We start from the raw sequence: 15,104 nt of genomic DNA, 5'->3' as shown, positions 1-15,104 counted from the left end.
TGTGTTATGGCACTGCTGGGATTCGGGTCCGGGGAGTGCAAATGCAGGGACTATAACGGTATCCGAAGTGGTAACAAAAATGTGCGTCATCTTAAATGGTGCTCAAAACTGAACTTAATATAGAAAAAAAAAACCTCTGCAAATTAGAAATCCTGCACATTCAACGTGCAGAATGTTATCTACTTAATTACTTTGCTGCTTTTTGATGAGTTTCCGGCAGACATTAAAAACACAGATGGCATTGAAAGAAATGTGATGGTATATTTCCAGCCTGGTAAATGAATGAGAACAAGGCCATGGCCTTAGCTCCCACGAGTCTCCTGTAGCTCAGTGGTAGAGCATCCGAACTAGTAATCGGAAGGTCTTAGGTTCGACTCCTGATAGGAGCACTCGGATTTCTTTTTTCCGAGTATGCCTGCGTCACTTTCTAGAATAATCATCATTCTCACAGATGGCATTGTTGGTTAAAAGTTGTTGTCTCGGCCTTTATTACAATATATATCGTAGTGATGGAAACAAATAGTTACCAAATTTAACCAAAATAGTTCTAATAAAGAAACATCTACGGAAAACCTTGAAAAAAATCAGAGAACACCCTAACAGAATTCCGCCTCCACCCCGCCACTCTATACCGTCCTAAAACAAGAGTATTAAAATATACATATTTACATTGGTTTGCCCAATTTGGTTATAAATCCAATCTTAAGGTTTCACTTATTTATTAATCTGTATATTTGTACATTGCTCGTTTCCATTGATTTTTTCTGTGAACAAAAAGTTTTTTTGTACTCTTACCTGACAGGACAGTGTATGATATAGAGAGCGGGTCATACTTTGACGCATACAATTCCTTTACACATACTCGAGCTCCTGTGGTGTTGATATACTGTAAAATAAGACAAACTCATGTGAAATGTTCTATGCTTTTCTTGTTTGCTCCATAAACTTCGCCTTTTTTATCACAACCTTGAACCTGCGTAATTTGTGCGACTAAAACTTAGAGATTTATGATCGTTCGTAATTGAGCGAGTTAAAGAAAATTATCTAAAATATAATTGGTGCTACGGATGCAGTTTAAACAAACCAGAAAAACAAATAACGTTATTTAGAGAGGTAAACCCGAGCTCTTTGAATGGTACATTATTTAGATAGTTGACTCACAGATTGCTATACTGTTTTTCAACACAGAGTTACTTTTGTATTTCAAAAAGTGTCTCATTGAGTTTATGACCTCGATCGAATCTTTATCCAACACGCCGCGTGAGCATTCTTGCGCTGTTAACAAATTGATAATTAAATTTTATAGCAATGGCAATTCTACTTGATTGTTCATTGGTGTCCGGAAGCGGCAACATATACCGCTGCAAAAGCTTGAAATGTTGATTATCATTAAAACCTAGAAAACTCACGTTACATTGTAAAATGTGTTCATGAATCATAAACCTCCATGGTAAATTCTCCCCATTTTTAAATGGATTTCTAACAGCTACAATCGTGGGCAAATCTCGTTAAGGAATCTGAACGCGGCCCACCAAAAACAATAATTTACTATTCCTCCCCTCGAATTTCTACAAGTTACTTCTTCCTTGTATGGCGCAAATTAACATGGGCATATTGTCCACGATTGTAGTGATATCTCTCACAGGTGAGGTGAACATATCTAGTATAGATTGAAGCGGCTGACCTACCTCCACCCAAACTGTTATGGAATTGTGCATAGGATCTTGATTTCCACCACTTGAGGAATGGTTTGATGAAACAAAAACGCTCGGAGCATTTTGATATACTTTAGTGAAGTGTATGTCCTATTAAAAAGTCGTAGTGGTTAGAACAGGATTACATTAACTCTCAAACTAATTAATATAATTCGCTTTGAAATTGGCGATCCTGCGGATTTCAAGGATATATACGTCCAAAAAGAAAACATACCCTTTTCTCTCCAGCAAAACATTGCAGTTTAAACTAAAAAAGAATTGCACTGACCTTGCAGAAGGCATTATTGAAATCAGCAGGAGGAGGCTGAGAGTTTGCAAAATAAACTGAACTGTGTTCCGAGAAGAGAGGCTTGTGAAGAGAGGAAAAAGCCAACCAGCTCTAGAGAAAATAAGTGAGATAAAATCTTATGAAATGTAGGTAACACTATCATGTCACTGGGCGCGTGACATTACCATATACAATGGCAGTTAAAGTGAAGGCTGACCTAATGTTAGACTTAAGAGAAGTAGACCATAGCTGATTAGGTTTTCAAAATGGTGTTTCTACAAATGGGAGAATTCAAGAAAGCTTAATATGTTTACGCCACATCACGTAGATATAATATTTTCTATTTAAGGTGGCTGGTACCAGTTTTCAGCTTTTTGACAGTTTATGACCTTGATAGAATAGGACAAAGAGATAAACCAAGGCCATTGTAACACTTTAAATTATAGGGTTGAATTACTTGATTTATAGTTGACCAAAATTAAGGGTTATTTCGGCACTGGCGGTTCCCATGGCAAAGTTTTCAAAGGATTGTTCAGACCTACTGTTTAGCTTGCGGCACTAATAACTAAAAAAAAATTAAATTTGTGACCCCCTGATTTTTTTTAGTAATAGCTTTTGGCATTTGAAAAGGAAAATACACAATGATTTTAAAAAAAAATTCTACGGAACGGATTTTTTTGTAAATTGGAAAAAAAGACAATTTTACGCCGTGAAAATTTCCTTCCGTAGAATTTTTTAATTTTTTTCTGATGTTTCCTCTCAATAATAATATCATATTGAAACAATAAAAAGAGGGGGACACCGGACTTGTTTTTATGTAAAAGCCTTCGTGAGTTTAGTAATTCTCACGCGCGTCTTCGCGCTTTCAAAATCTGGATACTATAAGATCAACAGTTGCTCATGATCAGTTCTGACTACCACTGACTGTTGCGTGTGCTCGTGCGGGCAGCTACTCTTTGGAGAATTTCGGAGTCAGTTGATCTGCCGTTTTCAGTTTTTTACTGCTCAGAAGATTACTTAGTGGCCGTTACAGCCTCCTGGACTCACCTTGAAGGATTTCCTCACAACGTCTGGCTAGATTAGCCATTTTTTTTTTTTTTGCCAAATCAGGCATCAAGCGAAAGTTTGAAATGGACCAAACTGCTTGCAGAACACGTGTCAGTGGGTGTTTCAGAATATTGAGATTACAAGACTTCTAAATTGTGCAATGCAGAGCTTCTATATTTGACATTTTCTCGGGCATTTGTCCTTATCTTTTGCGGTTGTTTTCGTCGAAGTGTACAACGATGGCAGCCAACATTCTCTTCGTCCGCGTGACTCGCGGGTTTCTCGTTGATAAAGTTGTCGGTGGATTAGGCAGGATGGCAAGCAGTGTCAGTTACAAATGTTATGTAAAGTTTGTGAAGGTCGTCGTAAGAGTGGCCGTTGAGAACAAAAAATACAAACTATAGAATGTCGCCAAGACGATCAAGCGAGATAATTTGTGGTAGTATGTCGGTTCTCCATTTTATAAACATTTTGCGAGTCCTTGAAGCTCCGTCACGATCGATCACAGTTCTGCCTTTCAAACTTAACATTGAACACCAGAAACAATTTGTCTTGAACATAAGGAATTAACTAAGGTCGTACTAGTAGATACAGTCTCGGATATACGCGAAATTCGTTTAAAACAGGACAAAAGTAACCTAGCAAGAAAAAAGCCGCGCGCCGCCATATTTGTTTTGATTTTTAGTCTCTCTTTCTCGCGTGTCTTTCGCGCGTGACGCACGATAGTCAGACCTGTTCTCCGCGCGAGGAACCTGGTACCACCTACCTTAAAATGATGCATGGAAAATTTTGAAAAGTCCACATAAAGTAATTAACTGATAATTCAGTTTTTGTACATTTTTGGACGCGTTTCAGCTTATTAAAGTGTTAATATTGTGTTCTTGAAAGGGGTTTTCCAGGTAATCTTATGAAAACTCAATAAAAAAGACCTTTGACTGAAACCAATTTTCTCCTTACCCTCTGTGCAGTCGGTAAGGATGCCGTATGTGGCACATATGAATTGGGTTATATCAAAACATAAAAGCAGGGCAAAACAACAGAAACTTGTATGTGCTTACCACGTAAATATCTTCATGAGAGCCTGCGTAATTTTGCAGTTCCCTCAGACATATTTTCAGTGAAGATTGGGAGAGGTCCTCCAACCAAACACTGGCAGCATCCCTTTTCAGTCTAGCATGGTGGTGTGCCGCGGAAACAAAAACTGAAGGTTTCTTTGAAAACTTACCCTGTAGATTAGAGGAAATAAAAATTAGGTAGAATAATAATTATGCGGCTTAGTTATACCGATGCTACCTTAGCGCAAAAGACGTCTATAGATTTAAGTGCATCGTATGAATATAAAAAAATGAATGTAATTCCGAGTAAAAGCATTGTGTCAATGATACGGACAACAAATGCAAGGAAACGTTGGTGAACATAATTGTTATATTTCGATTTGATACTATATCACCTGCAGACTAAGGTAACAACAAGTAGCTGTGATTTAAGTACTGAAAGATGGTAAATTAGCAATTTAAAACATGCAAATGAAAATACAAAACAAGACGTTAATGTCAGGAGAAAAGGCATAGTTCTCTGCTAGCTTTTAAACCATTGTTAAAAGATGGTGCTGAAAGCTTGATATGGTAGGCTTCATGGTATAGTAGTAAATTCCAATTATTCAGAAATCCACATTAGCCCATCCAAGATGGTTGCCACCGGAAATCATGAAAAAATTAACATGATCAATTAACGTTGTGGACCTAAAAGGAAACATCTTTGGGCGAACTATCTATCTTCCAAGTGTCACTGTCGTAACTTTAATAAGGCGGGCGAGGAATCCGCCCAGACCCTCCCTCCGCCCCTGAAAACAAAGAAAAGGCAAGTTTAGATATGGTTAAATGCGCACTTCTGTACCGAGGAAAAAACTTGAAAACAGCGACCTCCCACCCCTACCCCCTTACTTTGGCAAGGAAAACAAAAACTAAAAGAAACGAAACAAACAATTCACTTACCGAGGGAAAATTCACAGTCTCACAAGTTGTCCCAGTCCACCACTGTGATATGCGCACCTCTCCACTGACACCACCAACTGGAGCTCCCTGATAACCCATCCAGTCAACGGTCACGTTAGCACTAGATTTGCGTTCGTTGAAACCGGCTGCCATCACACAGGCAGTGAATTGATGGTAATTTACGTGTTCAACCCAAGAAACTGTGGCATCATGGACAAAGGACTTGTCACTGGTGTCAATGTGATTGACAGTAATCTGCACATCAATGGGTTTGTCAGGATAGAAAATGTAAGGTTGGAAACGGATTACTTCACAATGGGAGTACCCCAGTGATGGAATGTGTGGCATGTGACGACGACCGCGTTGAAATGGAAATCCTGATATGATGATGCAAAACGTAAATCAACATAAGTGACTAAAAACAAAATGTTGTTATAGTACAAAAATATATATAAGACCAAATGACTGGAAATAACAAAAAATGAAGTGTGAGACATAAAAGGGTGTAATTGCGAGTTGCCATGTAAACACAAGTGGAACTTTGAAAAGCTTCATTGGAGGAAAAAAAATGCCTTTTTTTACTTTAAATTAAAAGAAAAAGTAATTTACCAAGATTTATAATGTTTTGCCAAACGCGTGCTTTGTACGCATGTCCACAATGAACTCTTCAGATCCGGCCTTTACGCCTGTTTTCTATTTTGTTTGTTTGTATGTTTTCTATTTTTTTTTGCTTGTTTTTTTCGCCATGACGCCCTTCTTTGCGTCTTAATTCCGATCCAGCCAAATCGTTAAATTTAGTTTCTGAATTTATAGAGAATAGGCCATTTTACAGTTGTGTGCGGCGGTGACCTTGTTTTGATACAAACCTCATTGCTTTCATATGTAGATCATGGATCATGCTGTTCTTTTGCATACTAGTTTGCGTTTACATATGAATTCTTAAGTTTGTGGTAGTTTGAATATTTTAGCCATTAATTTAATTTGGACTTAATTCAAGACAGCCTTTAAGGAAATCCAGAGCTGTGAATCTGTCGAAGTATAACATCTTTCCTCTCAATCATGAAACACGTTTTCGTAATATTAGTGCCCCGATCTGCATCTCTTAAAAGAGTATAATGCTGCAGACATTGTTACAATTGCCTATTGTTGGTTTGTATAATGTTCATGCCGGAAGTCTTCAGAAACGTATTTAGAATTCAACCTATAGGTAACTAATCAACTAATCATACCTTCACAGCTGCCAGGATGTTGTACTGTAAAATTCAGTTGCAGCAAACACACCTCCTGTTCAAACAGGCACTTGTTGTCATCAGTCGTACCATTTGAGGAGCAGATTGGTTCTTGAAATGAGGGACAGTTCTCAACACTGACACACCGCGCATCGGAAGGCCCAAAAGCCTTACAAAGACAGTGGTAATCGCACGTGACGTCTAAACACGGATCCAAGTCTAGAAATATGTGCAAAGGATGGAATGTTAGTCTTCGAGTACGTAAAACATCCGGTTGAAGGCAATAGGAGAGCTTGTAGACTTGAGATTGAGTTCAGGGAGGATGAATATATCTGGCTTGGTATTATGGCAGTTATCAAAACCGGAAACGCTCAAAGGAAAAATACATTCTTCTCGATCCCCTCTGAGTCAACATGGAGACGTGTGCAAGCGTATTAGTATTAGCGTCATATCTGCCATGAATGTACCTGGAATGGTAGACAAGAGGGATTGGGAAAAATATTTCAATATATGACATTCCCAGGGTATCATGATCTGACCTAGAAGCCAGGCTATCCGCTGTCAATCACAAAGTACTTTCCCACCACTTTCTCCAGAAGACAACTAACCTATTTGGGTACACGGGCGTGGGTCGGACAACTGGTAGTCTATCATTCGTGAATAGATATTTGTATCGTTTGAAAAAAAGAAAACGTCAATGAGATTTTGTCGAAAGACTTAGTCCTTATTTTTAGGTAAAGAAGAATCCAGAGAATCAATTGTCGGCATGGACAATATACATAAAATGTTGCTTGGTCTTTAGTAGCAACTGATTTTACGTACCTCCAATAACCACGTAATCAACTTGGATGGCGTCTTTATTGTTGACATCATTGTTATAGTGTTTCACGCAAATTTCTGTTTCCATTGTGGATGTGTGCTAAAATTGAACAGAATTGTTTCATTTTTGGGGTTAGAGATAGCAGTGATATAAATTGTAATGAGCTTTTTTTGTGCTATTCAGAAACCGCCATATTTTGGGACTTTTCCCATACAATTAACTGGCATTTAACAAAATTTAAATATCCCTGGTATTTGATTTCTCCGTAGCAATCATAACATAAGGATTTATAGGCTGATGGGGCAGGTATCCCACTCGCGCTGACTTTGCACGTTTATCACTGTCCATTGCGGGCTTCAAAGGTACTATATGGTACTTGGTACTATATATCTTCCAACTCTCTTAGTTATGTGGCTGATCGAGATGGAGCTAAAAGACTTCGGTCTTGGCAGGCTACGTCAATGCTAGAGTTGCATCTTTTTTTTTTTCCACTTTAGAGTTCACATTTTTATATATTGGTTGAGTTCTTTGCTTTTTGAGACCATTTTGATTGATTTTCAAGCCTGCCGACCAAAACCTGCTTGCTAAGAGATCCAAGGAAGACCTTGTTCGAAAATTGGTTTTACAATAAGGGAAAATTCCATCTCCCGTTCTAGGCAGGAGAAGCCGAAAATTTGTGGATGAGCTATATTTTTCGAACATACTTCAAACCCAGACCCTATACTACTTGAGTAAGTTAAGTGTCTAGTAAGGGTGGATCTCTTCTCATAGTGTCACAACATCTAGCATAAAACAACAACAACATCCAGTGTTGTGATAAAATTTGAAGCAAGTAGAAATTAGATAAATGAACTTGTTTTTATTCTCAGGAGATAATGTAAAACTTTGCTTACTTAACATAGCAAAGTTAAAGAAAGTACCTCAACCCAGCTGGCAATTGCGTCACATCCAGATCCAGCAGACAGACGCGAATTGTTATAACTGCGTGTAGGCGTCACCACTACCACGGGAGGAACAAAGAATGGATCTGTAAAGTTGATTTTCTATAAGAGAAATAAATAAATAAATATGCATAAACGTATAGGATGATGATGAAAGTTAGTAATTTTGCTTATTTACTTTCCTTACCTGACAGAAAGCATAGTTATCTCTGTGAGATGGTGAGGTAATGTTTGCAAACAACAGACTGTTCGTAAGGGTAAAATTGTCCAAATTGAGGTTAGTAAATGCCAACCAGTTCTGCAAGAAAGCAAAATAAATGAATGCTCAAGTCAACCTTTTCTTTAATCGAATATAACCCTCTTATTTCAGTTTTTAAGATCTTTTGGGTATTTGACTAGACTGTCTGACAGGCTACTACTCCAGTTTAGACATGCCACATTGGTGTTTCTTTTCAGCTCTGCTGTTGTTTGTACTTTCCTATTCCCCTTTTACCTTTCTCCTCTTAGCCTACGCCTTTTTTATCTGGATTAATGCATTAATTCCAAAACTGTCTCTTAATTTATGTTTTCAAAATGGGACAATGGACTGAAATGGCCTGGGATTTAAGCCATTAATCTTAAGTGCCGCCTTTCTGGATTCACTATCTCATTTGGATTTTTCAGGTTTTCCAACACATCATCAATACATCCAAGAATTGACCTAACAATAAATAAAACCATGGGCTATAGTAAACATGGGTTTCGACTAAATAAAGATAACATTTTATCTCAAATAAAGTTGAATTACTCACAATAAAGTATTCTTTTGTCTTTACTGGTCTTCTCTCCTCATTATTTCTTTTAGAATAGTCCTAACAACGCGCCATTACGATTCAGAACTACATCGCAAGCATTCGTTGAGTCTTGGTAACCGAGCGTCCTAATCAAATCTAAGGCGCGGGTGCTAAGCGCGCGAGTGTTAACTCATAAGGGTTAACGCTTGCGCGCTTAGCGCCCGCGCCTGGGATTGGAATACGACGCGCGGTTACCCAAGACTTAACGAACGCTTGCAGGATATTTTTGAATTAAACGCAGGGTTTTAGAGCTATTCTACTTGACATAAATGGAGAGCAACGATCAGAAAAGACAAAAGACTGCTTCACTATGAGTAATTCAACTTTATTTGAGATAAAATGTAATCTTTATTTAGCCGAAACCCTGTTTCCTATAGCCCTTGATAAAGCTAACAAAATGTAAAAGGAGAAAAGTTCCATAAACGCAATGTTTCATAATCAAAGCACAAAGACATTTTAGAGGAAGAAGCCACATCGTTGTTAAAATCGTTCTTCGATTTATTTCTAAGAGAATCACTTCGCAATAAAGGTTTTAAAACCAAAGTGTCCTTAGATTAATTTAAAGAAAAGTCACAAAGTGTGCTTATTGCTACGTTCACTCCAATAGGCACGAATGTCAAAGTTAAGTTCGGACACTTTCTATTCCCGTCCAACTCACCCTTGAAAAGGGCGAGTTTATTTCTTTATAAGATAAAGAATTACGCTACAGAAGACAAAGGCAATACCTTAAAAAACAATAATAATAATAATAATAATAATAATAATAATAATAATAATAATAAAAAGTAATTACTCACAATTTTTATGTTTTGGTGTAGCCCATCAAAAAGCTTGGTTTCACGGACACAAAGATTGAAATTGTCCACGCTCGGATGTTGGATCCACAGCGCCATGGCATCCTGGGGTCTTTTGGCTAACTTGTGAGAAGGGGTTACTAGAACAGTTGGTGGAGTCATAAAACGCTAAAAAATCAAATAGAAAACAAGATGAAATTAAAAATAATCTAACAGTACTTGGTATCACCATTTAACAATATATAAGTTCAAAAAGTAACTCACTCACTCTCTAACTCACTAACTCACTCACTCACTCACTCACACACTCACTCACTCACTCCCTCACTCACTCACTCACTCACTCACTCACTCACTCACTCACTCACTCACTCACTCACTCACTCACTCACTCACTCACTCACTCACTCACTCACTCACTCGCCCGCCCGCCCGCCCGCCCGCCCGCCCGCTCACTCACTCACTCACCCACCCACCCACCCACTCACTCACTCACTCACTCACTCACTCACTCACTCACTCACTCACTCACTCACTCACTCACTCACTCACTCACTCACTCACTCACTCACTCACTCACTCACTCACTCAATAACATTAGAAATGAACTGCACTCTCTCGTTTCAACATGCGATGTTTTTTTCAAAAACCTAAATGATGAGGATAAGATACGGTATTAACTTACTCTAGAAAACTAAACCACTTCAAACATAGTAGGTAAATACACCTATTTAATGTTTCAGAAGAAAAAAGACATCCTAAATTCAAAATATAATTAAATATAAAAATTTTATACCAAAATGAGGACAATGGAGCCATAACATATCTTTGATAGACAGACAAACATACTTAGGGATATATAAATGACTTGATCTGGTCGTTATATCTCACGCATTCGTATTAGTAAAAAAGCTTACAAAGTTCTTATTAATCTTCAACTTAAACTTTCAAGTTTATTTGGTGCTTGCATAAATATACATGTGCAATTTATCGGCGCCACAGGTAACAAAGCTAATCTAGGCGAGCCAGTATGACAAAAAGAAAGAATGACTTTTACTGCTAAGTATGAAGGCAGACTGAGCTATAATATCAAAGATACAAGAATAAGGAAAGGTTTTTGAGAGGGCTAATAACAACAATAATATAACGGTCGTCCTCTAATTCCGATACGACCACAATTACAATTAAGAATAAACTTTTTTATGCTCTTGTGAAACTTATACTATTATATGAATGCGAAGCAAAAGCACTGTTGAACAAGTCCATATTGAGTTCTGCAAAGCGACAATAAATACACCATGGTACACATAAAACATATCCTGTAGGGCAGAACTTGGACGGAACCCCTTAACTATAGACATAAAGGCTTCAACTTTTAGTTAGTGACAAAGCCTACTACATAAAACAAACAATCCTCTCTTAAATAAAGCTTCTTGTTACGCAAGATTTTTTGATGTATTAAATAGTGATACTTAATACGAATGCCCACCACAAGCAATATAGTGAAGCGACAAAATATCAAGAAGTAAATATACCAAACACGAGGAAGAGTGTTTCATCAGATATCCAAACACTGAGAAGTAGCTTGAAAAAACGAGGCGCAGCCGAGTTTTTTTAAACGACTTCGATGAGTTTAGATATCTGATGAAACACACTTTCGAGTGTTTGATATGGCTTCTCAAATGATCAATAATTCTTGGAGAAATTCAAGGCTAAAGTTGGCAAAATGTTATGGTAATTAGGATCACATATCCAAACCACGGTCACGGTAGTGATTTTCTTTGTTTTCTCTTGATGAACTATTAATGAGTTTGAGAATACTCGTTCCTTCCTTAAGACGCAACTAAGAAAAAAACTATTTTCAAAATTGTCCAAAGACCCGCAGTAACAGTTCTGAAGACTCTAGATAACAATTTACGGACAGAAAATTAAAAACGACTACCAACTAGAAGACTGTCTCAAGATCATCAGAAGCCCAGCACACAGAATAAGTATTACGAAATTGCGACTAAGGGTTCATTCATTGAGTATACAAACTGGGAAATAAGAAAATAAAGGGGCATTAACCTCGGTAGAAAAAAGAACCTGCTTAACATGCAAATTTCATAGAGGACAAACGGCTTTCTTGTTGTGTTTCCAAGAGCATGATAAAATTAGACATGAACTCCATTCTCTCATTTCCAAAAATAACCCTGTTATCGCCAACTTAAGTGATGAAGACAAAATTAGTTACCCCAGACAAGGAAAATACTAAAACAGTAGCTAAATATACTAGTTTAATGTTCCAGAAGAGTAAGAAGCATGTAAATAATAAATTGTTTCACTGTTTTCATATCAATTATTCTATCTTGTAATCTGCTTGTTTTCAAGTTAAGTCGTTATTCTAGTTAACATCGAAACCTTTATTGTAACTAGACCAATATCTCTCTTTAGAGAGTAAGGCGCAATAAAGATACCTTATCACTATCACCATCGCTCACTCACTCACCAACTCTCTCTCTCTCTCTCTCTCTCTCTCTCTCTCTCTCTCTCTCTCTCTCTCTCTCTCTCTCTCTCTCTCTCTCTCTCTCTCTCTCTCTCTCTCTCTCTCTCTCTCTCTCTCTCTCTCTCTCTCTCTCTCTCTCTCTCTCTCTCTCTCTCTCTCTCTCTCTCTCTCTCACTCACTCACTCTCTCAAACATTTGCCATCTCACCTCCCACTCACCTACCCACCCACCCACTCAGCAACTCACTCACGCACGCATTATTCACTCACTCACTCACTCAATCACTCACTCACTCACTCACTCACCCACTGACTCACTCATTCACCCATCCACCCACTCACCAACTCACTCAGTCACAAACTCACTCACTCACAGACTCACTCAAACCCTCAATCACACACTCACTCAATCACTCATTGACACATTCACCCACTCACCAACTGACTCACGCACGCACGCATTATTCACTTACTCAGTCACCCACTAATCCAATCAACCACTCACGCACCCACCTAACCACTCACTCGCTCATTCATTCACTCACTCACTCACTCACTCACTCACTCACTCACTCACTCACTCACTCACTCACTCACTCACTCACTCACTCACTCACTCACTCACTCACTCAAAACCCTAACGTTTCATTGATTTTGTGCCAGCATTGTCTGAAAAGTAGATTAGTAGCTCATGAACTTTTGGACCTGTGTCTGGGTGCTTATGGTTTAGAACAGTGAGAAAAACCAAAAACTATGATTTAGAACTTCTTGCATGAACCCCTCGATAAAACAACTGGAATTGTTAACTAAGTTGATACCGAGCCTAAGCTTCTTTAATTTTTTAAGCATCAGTTAAACAAAATATCGATAACTGAGAGGACAAATAAATTTGATTAAAAAAGTCTTGATTGCTCACTTTGAAATTGACGTCCTGTAAGCGAGAAATTATTTTGGAAAATAAGGTTGGAAATACTGTCCGTCAAACTTTTGGCAAGGAAAGGAAATTGTCTTAATTGACCGACGGTTTCTTTTTCTAAAACTTCTTAAGTTAAAAACTGAAGCGAAAGGCCGTTACTTTTAAGAACCTCTTTTAAAATTTGAACTCTGATTACAAATGAAGCTAGCAGGAGGAGGTCTTTCTACTTTTTTTTTTTTTTTTGCTAAACGAAATTTCATGAAATAAATACTAACATAAATACTAATTATGCTAACCTGTGGGAAGTCAATCCTTTTGCATTGTGTCCCAGTAGTCCAAGAATCCAAGTCGGCAGTTCCTGTTTGAGCCCCAGAAGGAACGGATTGGACAGCAATCCAATTCACGTCTGCTGTTCCATTAGAACCTTCACCGTATTCAGAAACACAAGTGGTGAATTGATTTTGATCTTCTGATTCAACCCAAATAGCTGCACCGTTACCACGAGTTAGGCTTCTTTCCACCGAATGACCAAATGAGGCAAACACTTTCACTTTCTTTCCGCCATTGAAAGGTGGAGAAAACGATATTTTCTTGCAAGCGAACAGTCCTGGACTGGATGTTGCTACGTTTTCTTTTCCGACCTTAAAACTGGCGGCTATGAAAGGAGACAATAGACAAATACTGACTAGGACTGAAGACTTTTTTGTCGTCAGTAAATTAATCCACAAAACTATTTTGCTTGACTGTATAGTCCATCCATGAGCACTCAACCAAGAATTGCTGTTCAAATTAACTCAAACCGCCAAGAAAGCTATGCAGGTGACTTTTAATTTTAAAAAGTGCAATATTTGCTTTCAAAAAAGGTTTAAAGACCTGAAACTATCTTTGAAAATACTATTTTATCTGTTAAAGTCCACAGCGATCTACTTCCGCCCCACCCTCGAATCTTTGTTACTCTTTTAGCTTTAATTAAGAGACAAAATTACGAAAAATACCAGGAAAATGTTAAAATTAAAGCAAATCGATTTTTCAAGTTACCTTCGTTGCCTCGGGTTAGCAGCACAACTGTAAATAACACAAAGCACAGGTGCAGGGGGAGATGGCGCTTGTCAGACATCTTGCCTCAGCTGAAGAAAAACCTTTGTGCGGCAATGTTAAATGCAACACGTTTTCGTGATCATCATATTTATCTGGCTCCATTTAAAGTGTTTTTCTAATAGAAATCCTTTATGTATCGGTTAAGATGTATCCCTTACACGTCAGATTTAAAAGGCTCCTTTCAGTTTAATATATTTTTTTTAATGCCTCTTTAACCCCCAGACATTCACGGGGGATGACGTATTTCCCCACCTTCCCCTCCAACATCGGAATTATTGGTTCATTTTTATTTTTATTTTTCATTATTTAATTTTATTATTTGAAGGAAATTATTAACTGCACTTAGCTTACCGAAATTCCAGCAATTAATCATTTTAGAACAATCATCCTTTGGCCAAAAATTATTGTTTTGCAATTTATTTACATAATAGTTAAGTTATTACTTTCAGTGGAAATAAATAAACCGTAAAGGAAACTATGATTTAATAAAAGAAAAGAATGGAATTAGATAAATCATTTTTGGGGGGAATGACTTTCGGCTAGAGGAATTATATAGCTAGATGGAAAATAAATACATGGCCCAACAGTGAACAACTGCTAAGCATAACTTAAATCGAACGAACATCTGGACATCCACTCTGGGCGTTCATATCCAATGAAAGTCATTGTCTGAAATTTCTAATGATTCATGTTAGATGAGACTGAGGGCTTTATATGTTTTGTAACATTGCAACCGTATATTAGAATACTTATCGATAAGTATTAAAAGCCAAATAATTCACTTTTGTTCATTGAAAGACTTCCCATTCTTCCGGCATTTTTAAAAATCAGAATCAGAGATCTCCAATTTTTCCTAGATTAACCCCCTTCCCCTCCCATCCCTCTTCTCTATTGTGATAAAAAGCGTCCATGCTCTCGCAAGATTGCGTGCTGGTCCAAGTGTTAAGCCGTTTAATCTGTAATTT

The 15,104-nt window shown here is 37.8% G+C and overlaps 1 protein-coding gene across 4 annotated transcripts in view; it reads right to left on the bottom strand.

The window, feature by feature from the left end:
- LOC146450219 (uncharacterized) overlaps nucleotides 1–14,297 on the bottom strand; it is a 69,644-nt gene extending 55,347 nt beyond the window's left edge. For 2 of the 4 annotated variants that reach the window (XM_085100600.1, XM_085100602.1), the window contains exons 1-12: nucleotides 14,080–14,287; nucleotides 13,338–13,696; nucleotides 9,645–9,809; nucleotides 8,202–8,312; nucleotides 7,994–8,116; nucleotides 7,076–7,172; nucleotides 6,254–6,472; nucleotides 5,025–5,401; nucleotides 4,089–4,256; nucleotides 1,984–2,094; nucleotides 1,689–1,805; nucleotides 796–886 (exon numbers count right to left, since the gene is read on the bottom strand). In XM_085100600.1, the coding sequence (XP_084956726.1) occupies nucleotides 796–886; nucleotides 1,689–1,805; nucleotides 1,984–2,094; nucleotides 4,089–4,256; nucleotides 5,025–5,401; nucleotides 6,254–6,472; nucleotides 7,076–7,172; nucleotides 7,994–8,116; nucleotides 8,202–8,312; nucleotides 9,645–9,809; nucleotides 13,338–13,696; nucleotides 14,080–14,158 (2,017 nt within the window). In that variant the 5' untranslated portion in view covers nucleotides 14,159–14,287. Of the gene's footprint in view, nucleotides 1–795; nucleotides 887–1,688; nucleotides 1,806–1,983; nucleotides 2,095–4,088; nucleotides 4,257–5,024; nucleotides 5,402–6,253; nucleotides 6,473–7,075; nucleotides 7,173–7,993; nucleotides 8,117–8,201; nucleotides 8,313–9,644; nucleotides 9,810–13,337; nucleotides 13,697–14,079 lie in introns of those variants that run through there. The other 2 variants (XM_085100599.1, XM_085100598.1) reach the window with 2 other exon arrangements.
- Nucleotides 14,298–15,104: the final 807 nt, after the last annotated feature.

Source organism: Pavona decussata, unplaced genomic scaffold (assembly GCF_977016875.1).
Source record: "Pavona decussata unplaced genomic scaffold, jaPavDecu1.1 SCAFFOLD_476, whole genome shotgun sequence".
NCBI classification, from domain to species: Eukaryota; Metazoa; Cnidaria; class Anthozoa; order Scleractinia; family Agariciidae; genus Pavona; species Pavona decussata.
The sequence above is the reverse complement of the archived record's forward strand: the minus strand, read 5'-3'. Positions and strand labels throughout refer to the sequence as shown.